Consider the following 21,244-nt stretch of genomic DNA (forward strand, 5'->3'; position numbering starts at 1 on the left):
CGTTCCGAGCTTTCAGGTGTATATGTGTGGTGAGCTTGAGCTACGGTTTCAGACATTCATTGAAGCATTGAAGCTTTTGGGAGAATATTTCACACGCTGGCGGGCGCTAAAAGCACAGGTTGGGCTTCCCACTGATGCCTCAGTTGTGAAGTTTCTACTCCACAGGTAAAGTTTGGCTATTTGGAGAAATCCATTTAAAATCACTGCTAGTAAAAGTTGATGTAAGCTAAGCTATGGTTAGCGATGCTAGCCCTGGCACAAGTTACGCACCGCGCACACACGGTAAACATCTGAATTTGTGAAAAAGTGCAAATCTTCTTTTGGAAAGTAGGCTTGTATGAGCCATGCCGACAGTAACTTGTAAACAGTGCACTCTCGTGCACACGTTTAATAGGTGTTCCCTCTCGGGAGCAGGCAGAGTGTTGCGCATGTGCATTTTTTCAAAAAGTACAGAAGGTGGTTCTTTTCTAAAATTTTGGAAAATCCTCCACAATACCTTTAAGTAGTGCTCAGTTAAAAAATGTGAGCTAATTAAGTATTTACTTAAAAAAAGCAAGTTAGATTAACTTCAAAACCATGAGCTAATTAAGCATAATTTACTTAAAATAAACAAGTTGTCTTCACTTAACAAGTATAAGCTTATTGAGTGTTACTTACTCAGAATAAACAAGCTGTGTTCACTTAGAAAATGTAAGTTTATTAAGTATTCTTTACTCAGAACAATTAAGCTGCACTAATTTACCATTACTAAGTTCATTGAACTAACTTTTTTCAAGGCAATGAGTTTGCATACATTTTTTAAGTAAAGTCAACTTGTTAAAATTAACAGTGCAGGACTTTATCATTCTTAGTATGTTATTACTCAATTCTATTAAGTTGTACCTAAGTTATGTTTTTAAGTTAAGGAAGAACATGTTACACCAACTTGAAAAAATTAAGTTAGTAGAAATTTTTCTAAAACTTTGAGTATACACTACTTAATCTATTTAAGTACTCTGAACGTTCGGATTTACAGTGCAGAAATGCCAGGAGGAGAAGAGAAACAGGCCCTTTTCAGACAGCTGCTGTCCTCACATTTCTTACACCACACACACCATTCTTACACAGGATGATCAGCAGGGTGTTATGTCTCTAACGGTATCAAACATTAAGAGATAGGAGTTATGGTTCTTGAGCTAGGAGCAGGACTATCAAGGGTGTGCCAGAGCCTCGTCCTGGTGTTGAGGCCTGAGGTCAGTTATCAGAGTCAGTCTGTCAGTTAGTCCATCATGACATCATTTCAGCTGATAAATAACACCTCCTTTATTCCTCTCCTCCTCCTCTCCTCTTCCTCTCCTCTTCCTCTCCTCTTCCTCTCCTCCTCTCCTCCTCTCCTCTTCCTCTTCCTGTTCTCCTCTTCCTCTCCTCTTCTTCCTCTTCTCCTCTCCTCTTCCTTTCCTCTTCCTCTTCCTCTCCTCTTCCTCTCCTCTTCCTTCTCTACTCCTCTCCTCACCTCCTTTCTTCCTCTCCTCTTCCTATCTTACTCTTACTCTCATCCTGTGTGTGTGTGTGTGTTTTGTCTCTCTGTGTGTGTGTGTGTGTGTCTTTCTTTATGTGTGTGTGTGTGTGTGTGTGTGTGTCTTTGTGTGTGTGTGTATGTGTGTTTGTGTGTGTGTGTCATCTAGAGTCATGTAAGGACATTGATTACTGGATAGAGAGCTGTTGCTGCAACATTTCCTCTGTTGGTGAGATAAAGAAGTCATGTGTGATAAAAACAGGAAAAGAGCAGCTGATGATGATGTCTGAGAAAGCCACAAAAGCCGGCACAAAAACACAAAAAATTAGGAAAAAAGCTCCCAAAATGTAAAATAAAAAAGTGACACGTAGTAACAAAAGCACGTCAATAATCTCTCCATGTCTGGCCCTTAGTGTGATTCTCTTTTTCCAGTGTGGCCCTCTGGGAAACGGAGTTTGACCCCCGTGATGTACAACCCCAAATCAGAAAAAGTTGGGACAGTATGGAAAAAACAAATAAAATTCCTATTTTGGCTCTTGCAACACATTTCAAAAAAAGTTGGAACAGTAAAGCATTTACCACTTTGTAATGTTGCCTTTCCTTTTCACAACACTTAAAAGACATTTAGGGACTGAAGACACCAAGTGATGAAGTGTTTCAGGTGTGATTCTGTCCCATTCTTGCTGCTAACAGGTCTTAAGGTGGGCAACAGTGCAGGGTCTTCGTCACACATTCTCTATTAGAGACAGGTCGGGACTGCAGGCAGGCCAGTCAAGTCCCCGTATCCTCTTCCTCCGCAGCCAGGACTTTGTAATGTGTGCAGAATGTGGTTTTGTATTATCTTGTTGAAATATGCTTGGACGTCCCTGGAAAAGATGTCTTCTTGAAGGCAGCATATTGTGCTCCAAAATCTCTATGTGCTTTTCAGCATTAATGGTGCCATCACAGAAGTGCAAGTTACCTTTGCCAAGGGCACTGACACAACCCCATACCATGACAGGCCCCGGCTTTGGGACTTGTTGCTGGTAACAGTCTGGATGATCCTTTTCTTCTTTGGTCCGGAGCACACGGCGTCCATTTCTCCCAAAAAATACCTGAAATACTGAATCATCTGACCACAGTACACGTTTCCACTGTGTGCTGGTCCATCCCAGATGCCTCCGAGCCCAGAGAAGTCGACGGCGCTTCTGGACACTGTTAACATAGGGCTTCCTTTTGGCACAGTACAGTTTTAACTGGCATTTGTGGATGTAACTACGTGTTGTGGTACTTGACAAAGGTTTGCCAAAGTAGTCCTGAGCCCATGTGGTGATATCGCTTATAGATGAATGATGATTCTTGATGCAGTGCCGCCTGAGGGATCGGAGATCACCGTTGGTCAGCTTAGGCTTGCACCCTTGTCCTTTACGCACTGAAATTCCTCCACATTCCTTGAATCTTTTAATTATGTTATGCACTGTTGAAGGTGAAATAAGCAAATGTCTTCCTATCTTTCTTTGAGGAACATTGTTTTTAAACATTTCAATACTTTTCTCACGTATTTGTTGGCAAACTGGCAATCCTCGGCCCATCTTTGCTCCTAAAGGACTAGACCTTCCTTGGATGCTGCTTTTGTACCAAATCATAATTACAATCACCTGTTGACATCACCGGTTTCAAATCACATCATTATTTAACCAATTTACCTGATTACTAGCCCTAAATTGCTCCTGTCCCAACCTTTTTTGGAATGTGTTGCAGGTCTGAATGACAGGAAAGGATGTATATTTTGTGTTCATATTGTCTGCAATGAAATACAAGTCAAAGTACATTTAGAAATCACTACTTTGTTTTTTTATTTGTGTTTTCCATACTGTCCCAACTTTTTCTGATTTGGGGTTGTATTAGAGCTCCATGCAGAGGCCCGAAATGCTTTTTAAAAACTGGGCTGAGTCAGGCAAAAGCAGGCATGGCCCCTGGTTTGAAAATAAGAAATGCACTAACGCTAGATTTAAATATGCACTTCGCTATATTAAAACAAATTATAACACTATGAGGTCAGATTCACTGGCATGGAAGCTGCAAAAACATAATGTAAATGACTTCTGGATAGAAATTAAAATGATTAATTATTGCAAAACAATCTCTCCCATCTAATATAGACGGTGTGAGAGGTCCCGATGGAATCTCACAGTTATTAAGGAAACAATATTATGAATTATCTGTTTGTGGTGGATAATGTAGAGTTTAATGATGCTGTGTTGTCACTTCTGCTGAAGTCCATGAAGCAATTTTGAAATTAAGAGATAACAAGGCCTGTGGTCTGGATAGGATTACAGCTGAACATATTAAACGGTGCCCTCTGGTGGCTTTGGGCTACACAGGTTCTTTTGTTCATGGAGCGTTACCTGAGTCTATGCTCTCTGTTGTGCTAGTACCAGTTATTATGTCCAAAGTGCTGGAGACAGATCTACTGGTGAGACTGGAGAGGTACGTCCTGTCCATCGATAACCAATTTGGTTTTAAAAGAAAGCATGGCGCTGATTTATGTATCATTGCACTAAAGGAAATTTTAGATAAATATAATAGGCAAAATTCCACAATGTTCATGTGTTTTATTGATGCTTCTAAAGCATCCGATCGTGTTAGTCATGAGAAGTTATTTTTAAAATTGTCTAAAAGGGGGTTCCCTGTTTTTTTTAATAAGAATCTTATTGGTACAATGAGAGCGAGATGGGGGGTTGTTAGTGACCAATGGTGTCCGCCAGGGCCGAACTCTGTCTCCTTTTCTTTTTCATGTGTATATGAATGAGTGGTCTTTGATTTTAAATGCATGTGGTATACAGGTTGTAGGGTTGGTGACTCCCTAATTAATCACCTCATGTACGCAGATGATTTGGTCATCTTTAGCCCATATAGTGCTGGTATCCAACAGCTTCTGAGAACATGCACACAGCATGGTGCTGATTTTGATATAAAATGCAGTGCCAAAAAGAGTAAGATCATGATTATCAGGAGTAGAGAAGACAGACAGTCAACCCTCCATGACTTCTATGCGTCTGGCACTGCACTTAGGGTGTGCTGTGAGATGACATATTTGGGCCATATTTGATGATAAGGATATCTATAGGCAGCGCTGGAAGCTGTATGCTCAAGTGAACATGCTGTGTGGTATGTTCAGCGTGTGAAGATCTCACTGTTCAGAGTGTATAGTACACCTGTGTATGCTGCCTACCTGTGGTGTCGTTATGAGCAAGGCAGCATTAGAGAACTCCTAGTGGCTGATATGATATATAATGACAGCATGAGGCTGCTGCTGAGAGATCCAACAAGCTCTGGTGTGAGCCATATGTTGGTAAGTGTCGGGGTACCTACCTGCTCTGCTGTCTTACGTAACCTGATGTATATACAGTATATATATATATATATATATATATATACATATATATATATATTTATATATATATATGGCTAACCCTGTACTGAACATTGTGGAAGGTTTTGTATTTTTGTATTTTATGTTTTACTCTGTGTGTTTTTTATTGTGATATGGATCCCCCTGGGTCTGAAATAGAGTTTAATAAAGTTCATAAAAACACAGACACACACACACACACACACACACACACACAGACGTTAGACAAGTAACAGCCAATCAGCACTCACCATGAAGTTGTGTTCAGTGTTGCGTGTATTCCTCTCTGGGGAGGACTCAGCAGTGTTATGGGGCTCCTTGAGTTCTGGATGACATCCGGAGATAACAGGAGGTCAGGTGGAATCATAAATCTATAATATACAACGTAGGGATGAGACAAACTAAATACACAACCAGCCATGCAAATACAAACATATTAAAAGGTCAAACAATAAAAACAGGCTCTCTCTCCCATACACACACACACACACACACACACACACACACACAGAGAGAGAGAGAGAGAGAGAGAGAGAGACACACACACACACACACACACACACACACACACACACACAACAAACACAGACAGAGACACACATACACAGAGAAATACACACACAGACACATACACACACAGAAATACACACACAGACACACGTACACACACACACAGAAATACACACACAGACACACGTACACACACACACACAGAAATACACACACAGACACACACAGAAATACACACACAGACACACGTACACACACACACACACAGAAATACACACACAGACACACACAGAAATACACACACAGACACACATACACACACACACACACACAGAAATACACACACAGACACACATACATACACACACACACAGAAATACACACACACACACACACACACACACACACACACACAGAAATACACACACAGACACACACACACACACACACACACAAATACACACACACACACACACACACACACACACACACACACACACACACAGAAATACACACACACACACACACATACATACACACACACACACACACACAGAAATACACACACAGAAATACACACACAGACACACATACACACACACAGACACACAGAAATACACACACAGACAAACACACACACACACGCAGAAATACACACACAGACACACATACACACACACATACAGAAATACACACAGACACACACACACACACACACACACACACACACACACACACACACACACACAACACACAGAGCTGTAAAAAGGCTAGAAAGTACTTATGTCCCAAGTGGGATTCGAACCCGCGTCTCCGGAGCGAGACTGCGACCCTGAACGTCTTTATAAAGCTGGAGAATAATAAAGAACGTCGGTTTGTTTTTATTACGTTTTAGTCTCTTTTACGTTATTTATGTCACGTTTTTTATCAACGTAGCTGTCACATGTTCAACAGGTTTGTGGCTTTGGTAAGACTTTTTTTTGACTTGGATCACTTTTCTCTTTTTGACAGTTTTTTCACCTTTTTTTAGACTTTTTTTTCAACGTTTTTAGAAGAAGGTAGAATGTTTTTAGGAAGAAGAGCAGGAAATGGCTTTCAAATTGAACCCCCTGAAACAGTTTTTTGGGGAGATGACCCCCCCCAGACCCACACTTCTCAAACCAAAGTTACATCTTTCCTTCCCAGCTCGGTTTCTACAAGTGTTTTACATGTCCCAGGTGGGATTCGAACCGGGGTCCGAACCGGAGACCTTGGCCGTGTGCATCATTCAGACCAATCACATTTGCTGCTTCAACATTTAGTTTAAACATTTAGTTTTTTTCTGAAGAGGGGAGGGCGCTAATAAAGCGAGCAAAGCTGTCTTATTACTCGAGCGACATGGTTAGTATTTACACATTCATTACAGTACTGTATATAACTTATATTTAAGTATAGAAGTAAGTTAACCTTCTGCCATGTTGTCATATCGGTGGATTTAGTTAAAAACGTTACAAACTCTCCGTCTCGTCTGCCGGAGTTTAATGTAAAGGTGGCTTTTTAGGCATCGTTACCTATCAGTACTGCGTTTACAGAACAAAAAAAGCTTTAAAATTAAACCTTTAGAAGTATAAACTAATATATTTCAGTGTTGTCATATGGATAATATATAAATGTTAATGTGACATGTCGCTTACACAATCAAATGTGTATGTTGGTTAGCTAACTAGCTGCTCTAGCTGATCTTTGTGACACAGTTTTGCTGCTTTCATCCATTTAAAAACTAAGAGAGTATTTAGTGTAAAACGTCACACAATCACTAGTGTACTAATGGTTATACACTTGTTAAATTGTCACAGCAAAGCTGTTTAATGTCTGTGAACTCGACTGTGTAGAATTATATTCGGTTTTGAAAATAATAATAATAATAATAGCAATAATGAAAACGAAAAAGTTATGTCAGAAGTGGGATTCGAACCCACGCCTCCAGAGGAGACTGCGACCTGAACGCAGCGCCTTAGACCGCTCGGCCATCCTGACATTGTGTTCTATGGAAAGCCCGCAGACATATTTAAAGAGACAGTATCGTATTTCTGTGAAAAACGGCTGAGATTGCCTTTTAGATTCATATAAACATAAAACTACTACCGGTATATAGTAACATTGAATAAAATGTGAATCTGAAGGTCATCTGAGGATCAATCGACTAATATTGACCGAAAATGAACGACTATTCGGGACGAAGTGCAGTTCAGACATGTTCAGGACATGTACACACATGTACGCGCACACACAAACTACAGTGTCACGCGATAATGAGTCATCGTCAGTTTTAAATGACTGAGTTTCACTTCAGTTTTCACTTGGACAGACTTTAACTTTACAGGTAAGCTCTGCTCTCTTTTCTATTGGTTTCTATTGTTTACACCTGTCCATACCAGGTTGTTATATACAGCTTAACAGACTGTCTGATTAGAATAATAACCACTGATAAACTGTACAGTAAAATATGCTGCTCTTACGACGTATTATGTAGACGCCCTAATACGCCCACAACAAACTTCATTCAAAAATGTCTCAATTTAATACTAACGTGCTTTCCTGCGTTAACCCTTAGTTATAGTACAGTATTTGAGATACTCCCTCCATAAGGGTGTACTGTGAAGTATTCGGCCTTAATATCACATCATTAAAACCTTCAGGTTCGGGTTGATATTGCGGTCACTGCCCCGTGTTTGTGTATTTTGCAGGAAGTACTCCGCGACGCTCAGCTATACAACTCTCAGAATTTCATGTCAATACGTGCTGTTGCTTTCACGAGATTAATGCCGAATACAAGAACAGCTCGTGACAAACAGTTACACGTGAAAACAGCTGATCTGGCGCGTCTGTTTGGTCAATATGTGAAGGATTTACTTCTTTTAGACACATTTTGAATGGAGTTTGGTGATCCGTTTGTAACTGTCCGATCATTCACAATGTTTAAGAAGAAGTGGACATAAAAAACGTCACTGACCTGTTTACTGAAAGAGGCTTTAAATAACAAAGATGCAACTTCCGGTCGTCATTTCTGCAATTTTTTCAAAATAAAAGCCCAACAACTTCTGACTTTTTATTTATTATTTCTTCTTTTTTTTCTTTAACCAAAAAGCAAGTGGGGGGGAAGTGACCATAAAGCCCTGTTCATGCTGTGTGTGGTCCCATCCGGGCCATGTCCCAGATGTGAAAGCCCCCTTACTGGACTACTGAATATAATAATATTCCGTTATATTTTGTATCTTTAATTGTTACCTACCACCAGAATTTTGTGATTTCCTTGCCATAAACATAGACGTTTTTACCATAAATCGGTGCCTAAAAATGTATCAGAATGCAGGAATTGAAGTCTTTTACCCTCAAAACTTTATGTGTTCCCCCAAAGGCCAATTCTGAGCAAAGAAAAACCCTGAAGTATAATCACAGACAGCCATAAAAACATATTTACATTGCAGAATTAGAGAGTTAAAACAGATTAAAAAAAAGATGGAGAACCAGACAGACAATATGTTCAGTGTCAACAGAGAGAAACTCGGACAATCGAACAGACAACAAAGAACATCATACTGTAGAGAGAATGACAGCAACAGTATACAAACAGCTTAAACAAGCCAAGAAGACTGCCTAATAGTGGTGGTAAAGTGGGTCGAGAAAAGATTGTAAATTTGTTATAAATGTGTGCTCTTTAAAAAGTAGTAAGCATTGTTTCTTACATTAAATGTTTAAGAATCTGTTACATGAGGTACTACTGCTGATATTATTTCACCATCTGTACACTAATGTAATTAGTGAATGCACGTGTTGAATCTTTGTCCCAGTCCGCCCCTGATTAATGATTATCAGAATAACAGATAAACTTCTCTGTTCTGGTTCGGTTCTGTTCTAGTCGACATGAGGAAGCAGCTCTCAGGAGCAGACCAGAACCAGAACCACAAACCCGTCATCCCGAAGGTCCGATACCACCCGAGCATCCAGACCCCCCCCACACCCAGACCCAGAGAGACCCAGAGGCCCGGACCGGCCGCCGTGCACCCCCCTCAGACTGGGACCAGACCTAAGACTGGACCCAGCGTGGGCCCCACTAAGACTGGGCCTGGACCGGCCCGGGTGAATCCAGCCCGCCCTGACGGAGGTAACATACCCATTCTAATACTTTAACTACGTGTTCCTGATGATATACTTACAGACTCAGAGTACTCAGAGTATTATTACAGCGTAGTCATAGGCGCCGAGTTAGGTTTTCCTCTGTGGGTGCTCAAATAAAAGTCGTCAAAAATAGTTTGCATTTCAATTTCTTTATTTTTGAAAGGGGACAGTGAACATTAATCAACATTGAAACAATGTAAATGTTCCCGAGTTAGCTCAAAGGTGCTAATTTTCATCGGTAGTCCCCCAGCCAGATGTAAAACAGGCAATTTCAGCACCTTAGGAAACAGACAGCAGCCGACACGAACACACGCGCCTATTAACTGGATACTAAAGCCGTAAAGTAGACTTTCATCTCAGGACAGCTCCACCAATCACACATACAGATAGGATCGGAGATGAGAGGGTTAACTGATAAGTAGCCACGATCAGCTTCGTGGGAAATTAAGAATCAATGACTACGTTTACAAGCAGCCAATAACCCGTTCAAAACCAGAATATTAGCAACGGTCATGTAAACACCGGCAAAAACACGAATATGCTCATGTTCCTGTTTTTAAAAATGATCCCTGGGTTACCCCTTTTTTCTAACCCGAAATGTTGGTCATGTAAACACGTATCGGCATATCCCCATCAACAGGAACATTGATTTGTGTTCAACATTGTGTTCTGCACACGTTCTATTCACAAGGAATATCTCGGTCTTTTGAGTAGAGGAACTTCTCGTATGCGCCAGAAAACATAGTTATAATAATAATTATATACTGTAATAATATAGTTATTTAAAGATCCTCCTGAGAACCAAGGAAAATAAGTTTTTTCCTAATCATATTTTTTGTGATTCCATACCTGTTTAAGGTATAAAAAAAAAACATCTTACAATTTACACATTTTGATTTTTATTTATTTACAGCACTTTACTACCACTGTAGTGGACAACAGGATCATTTGAGTACGAAAACAGACCCATTTGGTAGATGTGGAGTCATTATTTACATGAAGATAGTCCTGATGTCCACTATAATTGACATTCATAAAATGGCAAATCTTTCAAAAGATACATACATAGTTGCTATCAGAACCCAAATATATGATTCCTTACACCTTAATGAACAAGAAAATATATGATTATCATAGTAACAAAACCATAGACAAACAATATTTGACTCATCTCTTATCTTTCCATAAAATGTGCTTGTGTTCCTATGCCGTCCATTTTGGATTGAAAGATAGAGGCCAATTGATTACAAATGTCATGTATACAGGAGTAACTCTCTCTGCTCACACATGTAAATATTATTATTATTATTATTATTATTATTATTATATTCCATGTATACAGGAGTATTTCTCTCTACTCACACATGTAAATATTATTATTATTATTATTATATTCCATGTATACAGGAGTAACTCTCTCTGCTCACCCATGTAAACATGTTATTATATTCCATGTATACAGGAGTAACTCTCTCTGCTCACACATGTAAACAGGTTATTATATTCCATGTATACAGGAGTAACTCTCTCTGCTCACCCATGTAAACATGTTATTATATTCCATGTATACAGGAGTAACTCTCTCTGCTCACCCATGTAAACATGTTATTATATTCCATGTATACAGGAGTAACTCTCTCTGCTCACACATGTAAACCGGTTATTATATTCCATGTATACAGGAGTAACTCTCTCTGCTCACACATGTAAACAGGTTATTATATTCCATGTATACAGGAGTAACTCTCTCTGCTCACACATGTAAACAGGTTATTATATTCCATGTATACAGGAGTAACTCTCTCTGCTCACACATGTAAACAGGTTATTATATTCCATGTATACAGGAGTAACTCTCTCTGCTCACACATGTAAACAGGTTATTATATTCCATGTATACAGGAGTAACTCTCTCTGCTCACACATGTAAACAGGTTATTATATTCCATGTATACAGGAGTAACTCTCTCTACTCACACATGTAAACATGTTATTATATCACACATGTAAATGGGTTATTCCGAATGTTTCAGAAACCCGAATAGTGACCTTAATCTGACCATAACCCGAAAATTGACAGCTTGTAAACGTATAACCAATCACACTATGACAGACGCTCCACTCAGCACCAACAACTGCAGTGTTTAACCCTGGTGTTGACTTTGGGTCGAATTGACCCGTTTTCAATGTTTGTTTTATATCAGAAAATATGGCACGTAGAAATAAGCACCGAAAATGTGTCGAAGAAAAATTTAAACGTTGGAAAAAAGCAAAAAAATAAACAAACAAGGGGTCAAAAACATCGAAACCTTTTTTTTTTTAAGATTGGTGGGAAGACAACACAAATGAATGTAAAAAATGACCTGGCTGTCTGGGCGGGTGCTCAGTATTTACCGTGGGGTGCTCAGCATTTACCGTAGGTGCTCAGTATTTACCGTGGGTGCTCAGCATTTACCGTAGGTGCTCAGTATTTACCGTGGGTGCTCAGTAGTGCTCAGTATTTACCGTGGGTGCTCAGTAGTGCTCAGTATTTACCGTGAGTGCTCAGTATTTACCGTAGGTGCTCAGTATTTACCGTGGGTGCTCAGTAGTGCTCAGTATTTACCGTGGTTGCTCAGTATTTACCATAGGTGCTCAGTATTTACCGTGGGTGCTCAGTAGTGCTCAGTATTTACCGTGAGTGCTCAGTATTTACCGTAGGTGCTCAGTATTTACCGTGGATGCTCAGTAGTGCTCAGTATTTACCGTGGGTGCTCAGTATTTACCGTGGGTGCTAAGTATTTACCGTGGGTGCTCAGCATTTACCGTAGGTGCTCAGTATTTACCGTGGGTGTTCAGTAGTGCTCAGTATTTACCGTGGGTGCTCAGAATTTACCGTAGGTGCTCAGTATTTACCGTGGGTGCTCAGTATTTACCGTAGGTGCTCAGTATTTACCGTGGATGCTCAGTAGTGCTCAGTATTTACCGTGGGTGCTCAGTATTTACCGTGGGTGCTAAGTATTTACCGTGGGTGCTCAGCATTTACCGTAGGTGCTCAGTATTTACCGTGGGTGTTCAGTAGTGCTCAGTATTTACCGTGGGTGCTCAGTATTTACCGTAGGTGCTCAGAATTTACCGTGGGTGCTCAGTAGTGCTCAGTATTTACCATAGGTGCTCAGTATTTACCGTGGGTGCTCAGTATTTACCGTAGGTGCTCAGTATTTACCGTAGGTGCTCCGTATTTACCGTGGGTGCTCAGTATTTACCGTGGGTGCTCAGTATTTACCGTGGGTGCTCAGTATTTACCGTAGGTGCTCAGTATTTACCGTGGGTTCTCAGTATTTACCGTGGGTGCTCAGTATTTACCGTGGGTGCTCAGTATTTACCGTGGGTGCTCAGTATTTACCGTGGGTGCTCAGTATTTACCGTGGGTGCTCAGTATTGACCGTAGGTGCTCAGTATTTACCGTAGGTGCTCAGTATTTACCGTAGGTGCTCAGCATTTACCGTAGGTGCTCAGCATTTACCGTAGGTGCTCAGTATTGACCGTAGATGCTCAGTATTTACCGTGGGTGCTCAGTATTTACCGTGGGTGCTCAGTATTTACCGTGGGTGCTCAGTTTTTACCGTGGGTGCTCAGTATTTACCGTGGGTGCTCAGTTTTTACCGTGGGTGCTCAGTATTTACCGTGGGTGCTCAGTATTTACCGTGGGTGCTCAGTATTTACCGTAGGTGCTCAGTATTTACCGTGGGTTCTCAGTATTTACCGTGGGTACTCAGTATTTACCGTAGGTGCTCAGTATTTACCGTGGGTGCTCAGTATTTACCGTGGGTGCTCAGTATTTACCGTGGGTGCTCAGTATTGACCGTGGGTGCTCAGTATTTACCGTGGGTGCTCAGTATTTACCGTAGGTGCTCAGCATTACCGTGGGTGCTCAGCATTACCGTGGGTGCTCAGTATTGACCGTAGATGCTCAGTATTTACCGTGGGTGCTCAGTATTTACCGTGGGTGCTCAGTATTTACCGTGGGTGCTCAGTATTTACCGTGGGTGCTCAGTATTTACCGTGGGTGCTCAGTTTTTACCGTGGGTGCTCAGTATTTACCGTGGGTGCTCAGTATTTACCGTGGGTGCTCAGTATTTACCGTGGGTGCTCAGTATTTACCGTGGGTGCTCAGTATTTACCGTGGGTGCTCAGTATTTACCGTGGGTGCTCAGTATTTACCGTGGGTGCTCAGTATTTACCGTGGGTAGCACCCACGGTATCGGCGCCCATGAGTGTAGTTTTAGTACTCTTACTGCAGTAATGTGCGGCGACAGAGAAATATGGACCGGCAGATAACGGACATATTTCTGACATTACCTCTCACAACACAGGTGTGACAATAGATTATCCATACAAGGACCAGGTCTGTGAACTGGTCTGAACTGGTCTGTGAACTGGTCTGAACTGGTCTGTGAACTGGTCTGAACTGGTCAGATTTAGTCTGTGAACTGGTCTGATTTAGTCTGTGAACTGGTCTGAACTGGTCTGATTTAGTCTGTGAACTGGTCTGATTTAGTCTGTGAACTGGTCTGATTTAGTCTGTGAACTGGTCTGATTTAGTCTGTGAACTGGTCTGAACTGGTCTGATTTAGTCTGTGAATTGGTCTGATTTAGTCTGTGAACTGGTCTGAACTGGTCTGATTTAGTCTGTGAACTGGTCTGATTTAGTCTGTGAACTGGTCTGATTTAGTCTGTTAACTGGTCAGATTTAGTCTGTGAACTGGTCTGAACTGGTCAGATTTAGTCTGTGAACTGGTCTGAACTGGTCAGATTTAGTCTGTGAACTAGTCTGATTTAGTCTGTAAACTGGTCAGATTTAGTCTGTGAACTGGTCAGATTTAGTCTGTGAACTGGTCTGATTTAGTCTGTGAACTGGTCTGATTTAGTCTGTGAACTGGTCTGTGAACTGTCCCGGTTTACCGAGATTAAACTAAGCTTTGTAGCGACGGCTACGTCGTAGTGAACTACTGCAACCTTGTGATGGGTAACGAAAACACAGAGTCACCGGAGCCAAAAGGACCTGTGGTCAGAGACATTTTTATTTTTTGATTTCTATTTATTTATTTTTTAATCGTTTCTAACTGCTCTTTGTTTTAATTAGTTTTTAATCGTTTCTAACTGCTCTTTAATGTTTTAATTAGTGTATTTTATCGTTTCTAACTGCTCTTTAATGTTTTAATTAGTTTTTAATCGTTTCTAACTGCTCTTGGTTTAATTAGTGTATTTTATCGTTTCTAAATGCTCTTAAATGTTTCAATTAGTTTTTTAATCGTTTTTAACTGCTCTTTAATGTTTTAATTAGTTTTTTAATCGTTTCTAACTGCTCTTTAATGTTTCAATTAGTTTCTTAATAGTTTCTAACTACTCTTTAATATTTTAGTTTTTAATCGTTTCTAACTGCTCTTTAATGATTTACTTAGTTTTTAATCGTTTTTAACTGCTCTTTGTTTTAATTAGTGTATTTTATCGTTTTTAACTGCTCTTTAATGTTTTAAATTAGATTTTTTAATCGTTTTTAACTGCTCTTTAATGTTTAAAATAGTTTTTTAATTGTTTTCTAACTGCTCTTTAATGTTATATGTAAAGCACTTTGAATTGCCCTGTTGCTGAAATGTGCTATACAAATAAAGCTGCCTTGCCTAATCTGAGTACTTCTTTCCCCCTGGTCCAGATGCCGATGCGGGCCCAGACCGGGCTTCCCTGAGCCCGGACCAGGTTCCTCTGGGTCTGGGTCTGCAGGTGGACCGCCAGGTGGTGGAGCAGGTGGAGGTTCTGACCCGTGGACAGAGCAGCAACCAGGACTGGTTCACCTGGAGGAAGAACCGCATCACGGCCTCGGTGGCTCACCGCATCGCTCACTGCCGCTTCGTCAACGGCAAGAGCAAGGCCCCGCCCCCTTCCTACCTGGCTGCTGTCACAGGTAAGCCCTGCCCCCTTCCTACCTGGCTGCTGTCACAGGTAAGCCCCGCCCCCTTCCTACCTGGCTGCTGTCACAGGTAAGCCCCGCCCCCTTCCGACCTGGCTGCTGTCACAGGTAAGCCCCGCCCCCTTCCTACCTGGCTGCTGTCACAGGTAAGCCCCGCCCCCTTCCTACCTGGCTGCTGTCACAGGTAAGCCCCGCCCCCTTCCTACCTGGCTGCAAAGTGCTCGAGTGGTTAAGGTTAGCCGATTATTATTATTATTATTATTATTATTATTATTATTATTATTATTATTAAGGTTTATTTAAATAGGGACAGACAAAATACATCTGATGTTTGTATCGTAGTGTTTTTAGCCGAAGCTAATTCTCGACACTTAGTCCCTAGTAGGGCTATTGGTTACAAATAAAAATACAGATTTACATTATTATTAAAGATACAATAAAGATGAAATAAAAAAAAAATGAAATGAAAATGGAAGGAAAGAATACAATAAATAAATATGATATGAGAGCACGATTGTTCCCGAATTAGCCACAATTTGGTACTTCTTTTTTTTAAAAGTGGCTAATGTTGGGATACATTTCAAGTGGTCTGGCAGAAAGTTACATCATTTTGCCCCTTTTTACTGAAAATGCAGTTTGGGCAAATGATGTTCTACGGAAAGGGATGATGCTACTTTTGCCTTTTAACGCTGCTCTGGTGGTGGTTCTGGGGAATTGGTTAGGGGATAGGACCTGAACCAATCAGGTTATGCTACTTTGTGTAAGCATGGACGCCTGGCCAATAGTAGCTAAAGGGCATACTTAAAGGGCAGGTCTTTGTATGGCCATAGAGGGGGGGGGAAATATCGCTACCTGGCTGTTATCACAGGTAAGCCCCGCCCCCTTCCTACCTGGCTGCTGTCACAGGTAAGCCAGGTGAGCCCCAGAAGCTCCGCCCCCTGCTACATAACAGATTAATAAAGTTATTAAAGTTAGACTGACGGTTCTTCTTCCCTGTGACTGGACAGGTGAGGGGCGGCACGTCCAGACCAGAGCCATGTCCTGGGGGGTCAACATGGAGGCCAAGGCGGTCCGCAGGTATCAGGTACACCTGCACACCTGATGTCACACCTGCTGTCACACCAGAACTGACTTCTGAAAAAGCTACAAAACCGTTGAAAACAGCAACAGAGCTGTCTTTTTACAACCTTTTGTCGTTTTGTCGTTAAACTACTTAAAGCTCCCATATTATTCTCATTTTCAGGTTGATAATTGTATTTTAAGGTTGTACCAGAATAGGTTTACATGGTTTAATTATCAAAAAACACCATATTTTAGTTGTACTGCACATTGCTGCAGCTCCTCTTTTCACCCTGTGTGTTGAGCTCTCTGTTTTAGCCACAAAGTGAGACATCACACTGCTGTTCCATCTTTGTTGGGAGTCGCACATTCTCAGTAGCTAGGTAAGGACTACTAGCCAGTCAGAAGCAGAGTATGAGGGCCCTGACAGTAGCTAGGTAAGGAATACTAGCCAGTCAGAAGCAGAGTATGAGGGCCCTGACAGTACCTAGGTAAGGACTACTAGCCAGTCAGAAGCAGAGTATGAGGGCGTGCCCTGACAGTACCTAGGTAAGGACTACTAGCCAGTCAGAAGCAGAGTATGAGGGCCCTGACAGTAGCTAGGTAAGGACTACTAGCCAGTCAGAAGCAGAGTATGAGGGCCCTGACAGTACCTAGGTAAGGACTACTAGCCAGTCAGAAGCAGAGTATGAGGGCCCTGACAGTACCTAGGTAAGGACTACTAGCCAGTCAGAAGCAGAGTATGAGGGCGTGCCCTGACAGTACCTAGGTAAGGACTACTAGCCAGTCAGAAGCAGAGTATGAGGGCCCTGACAGTAGCTAGGTAAGGACTACTAGCCAGTCAGAAGCAGAGTATGAGGGCCCTGACAGTACCTAGGTAAGGACTACTAGCCAGTCAGAAGCATGATGATGATGATGTTCCTGCAGGAGATGAAGAGCGTGGCGCTGGGCCGGTCCGTCACCGTGCAGTCCTGCGGTTTGTTCCTGGACGATCAAAGGCCCTGGTTGGCTGGGAGTCCCGACGGCATTGTGACGGACAGCCAGACTGGCCAATGGCTGCTCTGCCTGGAGGTCAAGTGTCCGTACAAACACCGGCAGCGTACGGTGGAGGAGGCCTGCAGGCAGGACCCGGCCTTCTGTCTGGAGATAACTCACCACACGGTAATAACCTCACCACACGGTAATAACCACACCACACGGTAATTACCACACCACACGGTAATAACACGGTAATAACTCACCACACGGTAATAACTCACCACACGGTAATAACCTCACCACACGGTAACAACTCACCACACGGTAACAACCCACCATACGGTAATAACCCACCATACAGTAATAACTCACCACACGGTAACAACTTACCACACGGTAACAACCACACCACACGGTAATCACACGGTAATCACACGGTAATAACTCACCACACGGTAAAACCTCACCACACGGTAACAACTCACCACACAGTAAAACCTAACCACACGGTAAAACCTCACCACACTGTAAAACCTCACCACACGGTAATAACTCACCACACGGTAATAACCACACCACACGGTAATAACTCACCACACTAACAACTCACCACACGGTAATAACCTCACCACACGGTAATAACCTCACCACACGGTAATAACTCACCACACGGTAATAACCTCACCACACGGTAACAACTCACCACGCGGTAACAACTCACCACACGGTAATAACCTCACCACACGGTAATAACTCACCACACGGTAACAACTCACCACACGGTAACAACTCACCACACGGTAACAACCCACCACACTGTAACAACTCACCACACTGTAATAACCTCACCACACGGTAACAACTCACCACACGGTAATAACCTCACCACGCGGTAACAACTCACCACGCAGTAACAACTCACCACGCGGTAACAACCTCACCACACGGTAACAACTCACCACACGGTAATAACTCACCACACGGTAACAACTCACCACACGGTAACAACTCACCACACGGTAACAACCCACCACGTGGTAACAACTCACCACGCGGTAATAACCTCACCACACGGTAATAACTCACCACACGGTAACAACCCACCATACGGTAATAACCCACCATACAGTAATAACTCACCACACGGTAATAACTCACCACACGGTAACAACTCACCACACGGTAACAACTCACCACACGGTAACAACCCACCACGTGGTAACAACTCACCACGCGGTAATAACCTCACCACACGGTAATAACTCACCACACGGTAACAACCCACCATACGGTAATAACCCACCATACAGTAACAACTCACCACATGGTAACAACTCACCACACGGTAACAACCCACCACACAGTAATAACCTCACCACACGGTAACAACCCACCACACGGTAACAACTCACCACGCGGTAATAACCCACCACACAGTAATAACCTCACCACATGGTAACAACCCACCACACGGTAATAACCTCACCACACGGTAATAACCTCACCACACGGTAACAACTCACCACCAAGCCAGAGCTGGTGCTGGTTTGGAGTCAGAGCCTAGTTTCAAATCGGTTCTTTGTTTTTCGTCCACCAAACCACCAGCTCCGAACCGGTAAAAGTGGTTCTTAAGTAGCACCAAACCATCGCTGGGCCAGAAGTAAGAACTGCTTTCTTGCACTATAAAGGTGAGCCGCGGACAACACGTTGGATCCACCGAGTTTGGATGCCGATGTCCTGGATGGCACGCCTCTTCAACGTTGCGTGGAAGTCTGGACGTTGCCTAAAGGCTGTTTCATGCTTCTGTGTCAACTCCACGCGTCCCCACAGAGTTCTGCCTCGGGGTCGCTTTACATCGCGGTGCATTTCACCTCCATAACTCTAGGGGGCGATAAGTCTGAGGGTATCTGCGAGGTGTCTGCCAGCCAGTTTATGTTATGTTAACATGCTAACTTTAGCACAACTGCCCACAAAGTAGTACTGGCTGGAGAAGTGCTAATTTTCAAAACGTTACTGACATATAGACACGTTACAAACAGATAACCCCGTCATTGGAACCAAAATATGTCTTGAGTTCATTTGCTAAGCTGATAAGTGAACTAGCATGTTGCTACTCCCCACAGTAGGCTGCTGGAAAGACCCACTATCAACACACAGGACCAGCTGACCAATCACAGTCACACAGGACTAGCTGACCAATCACAGTCACACAGGACTAGCTGACCAATCACAGTCCTTGAAACACAGACTATCAACACACAGGACCAGCTGACCAATCACAGTCACACAGGACTAGCTGACCAATCACAGTCACACAGGACTAGCTGACCAATCACAGTCCTTGAAACACAGACTATCAACACACAGGACGCAAAGTTACACATTTTTTGGAGGTGCACGTCGAGCTGTTCAGATGCACCAATCAGGGCCAGGAGGAGGTGTCTAACTGTTCAGATGCACCAATCAGGGCCAGGGGGAGGTGTCTAACTGTTCAGATGCACCAATCAGGGCCAGGGGGAGGTGTCTAACTGTTCAGATGCACCAATCAGGGCCAGGGGGAGGTGTCTAACTGTTCAGATGCACCAGTCAGGGCCAGGGGGAGGTGTCTAACTGTTCAGATGCACCAATCAGGGCCAGGGAGGTGTCTAACTGTTCAGATGTACCAATCAGGGCCAGGAGGAGGTGTCTAACTGTTCAGATGCACCAATCAGGGCCAGGGGGAGGTGTCTAACTGTTCAGATGCACCAATCAGGGCCAGGAGGAGGTGTCTAACTGTTCAGATGTACCAATCAGGGCCAGGAGGAGGTGTCTAACTGTTCAGATGCACCAATCAGGGCCAGGAGGAGGTGTCTAAATGTTCAGATGCACCAATCAGGGCCAAGAGGAGGTGTCTAACTGTTCAGATGCACCAATCAGGGCCAGGAGGAGGTGTCAAACTGTTCAGATGCACCAATCAGGTACACAACTCTACTCACAGCACCTTCAAATGGCTGTCTCTCTCTAACATCCTGTCTGTCTCTTCCTGTCCCAGCCCCCCCCAGCGGTGTCCCATCTAAAGGCGTCCCCCCCAGTGTACCGTCTGAAGACGTCCCACAGCTACTACACCCAGATCCAGGTGCAGCTGGCGGTGACGGGGCTGCGTGGCGCCGACCTCGCCGTGTTCACGCTGAAGGAGCTCGCCATCGTCCCCGTGACCTTTGACCCCGTCCTGTGGGACGCCACGCTGTCCAAACTGGAGACGTTCTACAGAGAGGCCGTGCTGCCCCACCTGGGACGGGACAGGGCCGCCGCACCGGAGCTGTAGAGACTTTACCCACAATGCAGCTGGGTGTAGATACAGGCCTGTCGGAGACATAGATCAGAGTGGAAGGGTTAGGGGGTCCTTCCTCTTTTAAACACACAGACACACACAGACAGACACACACACACACACACACACACACACACACACACAGAAAGACACAGACAGACACACACACAGAGACACACACACACACAGACAGACACAGACACACACACACGGATACACACACAGACACACACACACACACAAAGAAAGACACAGACACACACACACACACACAAAGAAAGACACAGACACACACACACACACACACACACACAGACACGGACACACACACAGACACACACACACAGACACACACACACACACACAGAAAGACACAGACACACACACACA

At 43.1% G+C, this 21,244-nt stretch overlaps 2 protein-coding genes and 1 non-coding gene across 5 annotated transcripts in view; 1 reads left to right on the top strand and 2 right to left on the bottom strand.

The window, feature by feature from the left end:
* The window catches only part of LOC114553191 (dual specificity protein phosphatase 14), a 27,065-nt gene extending 18,593 nt beyond the window's left edge, over positions 1-8,472 (bottom strand). For both annotated transcript variants that reach the window (XM_028574388.1, XM_028574389.1), the window contains exons 1-2: positions 8,392-8,472; positions 5,141-5,260 (exon numbers count right to left, since the gene is read on the bottom strand). The gene's annotated coding sequence lies outside the window, so the exon portion shown is untranslated. The remainder of the gene's footprint in view (positions 1-5,140; positions 5,261-8,391) is intronic.
* LOC114553189 (uncharacterized) lies at positions 6,712-20,994 on the top strand. Of its 2 annotated transcripts, none has more exons than XM_028574381.1 (6): positions 6,712-6,779; positions 9,298-9,543; positions 15,253-15,501; positions 16,515-16,591; positions 17,494-17,727; positions 20,576-20,994. In XM_028574381.1, the coding sequence occupies exons 2-6, from the start codon at positions 9,303-9,305 to the stop codon at positions 20,846-20,848; spliced, it is 1,074 nt and encodes a 357-aa protein (XP_028430182.1). In that variant the 5' UTR covers positions 6,712-6,779; positions 9,298-9,302; the 3' UTR covers positions 20,849-20,994. The 2 variants fall into 2 exon arrangements, with proteins under 2 accessions (XP_028430182.1, XP_028430181.1); XM_028574380.1 differs by lacking the exon at positions 6,712-6,779 and adding an exon at positions 7,556-7,761.
* On the bottom strand, positions 7,333-7,415 carry trnal-cag (transfer RNA leucine (anticodon CAG)). Its single transcript has one exon. It is a non-coding gene; the product is annotated as a tRNA-Leu (tRNA).
* Positions 20,995-21,244: the final 250 nt, after the last annotated feature.

This window comes from Perca flavescens, chromosome 3, assembly GCF_004354835.1.
Source record: "Perca flavescens isolate YP-PL-M2 chromosome 3, PFLA_1.0, whole genome shotgun sequence".
NCBI classification, from domain to species: Eukaryota; Metazoa; Chordata; class Actinopteri; order Perciformes; family Percidae; genus Perca; species Perca flavescens.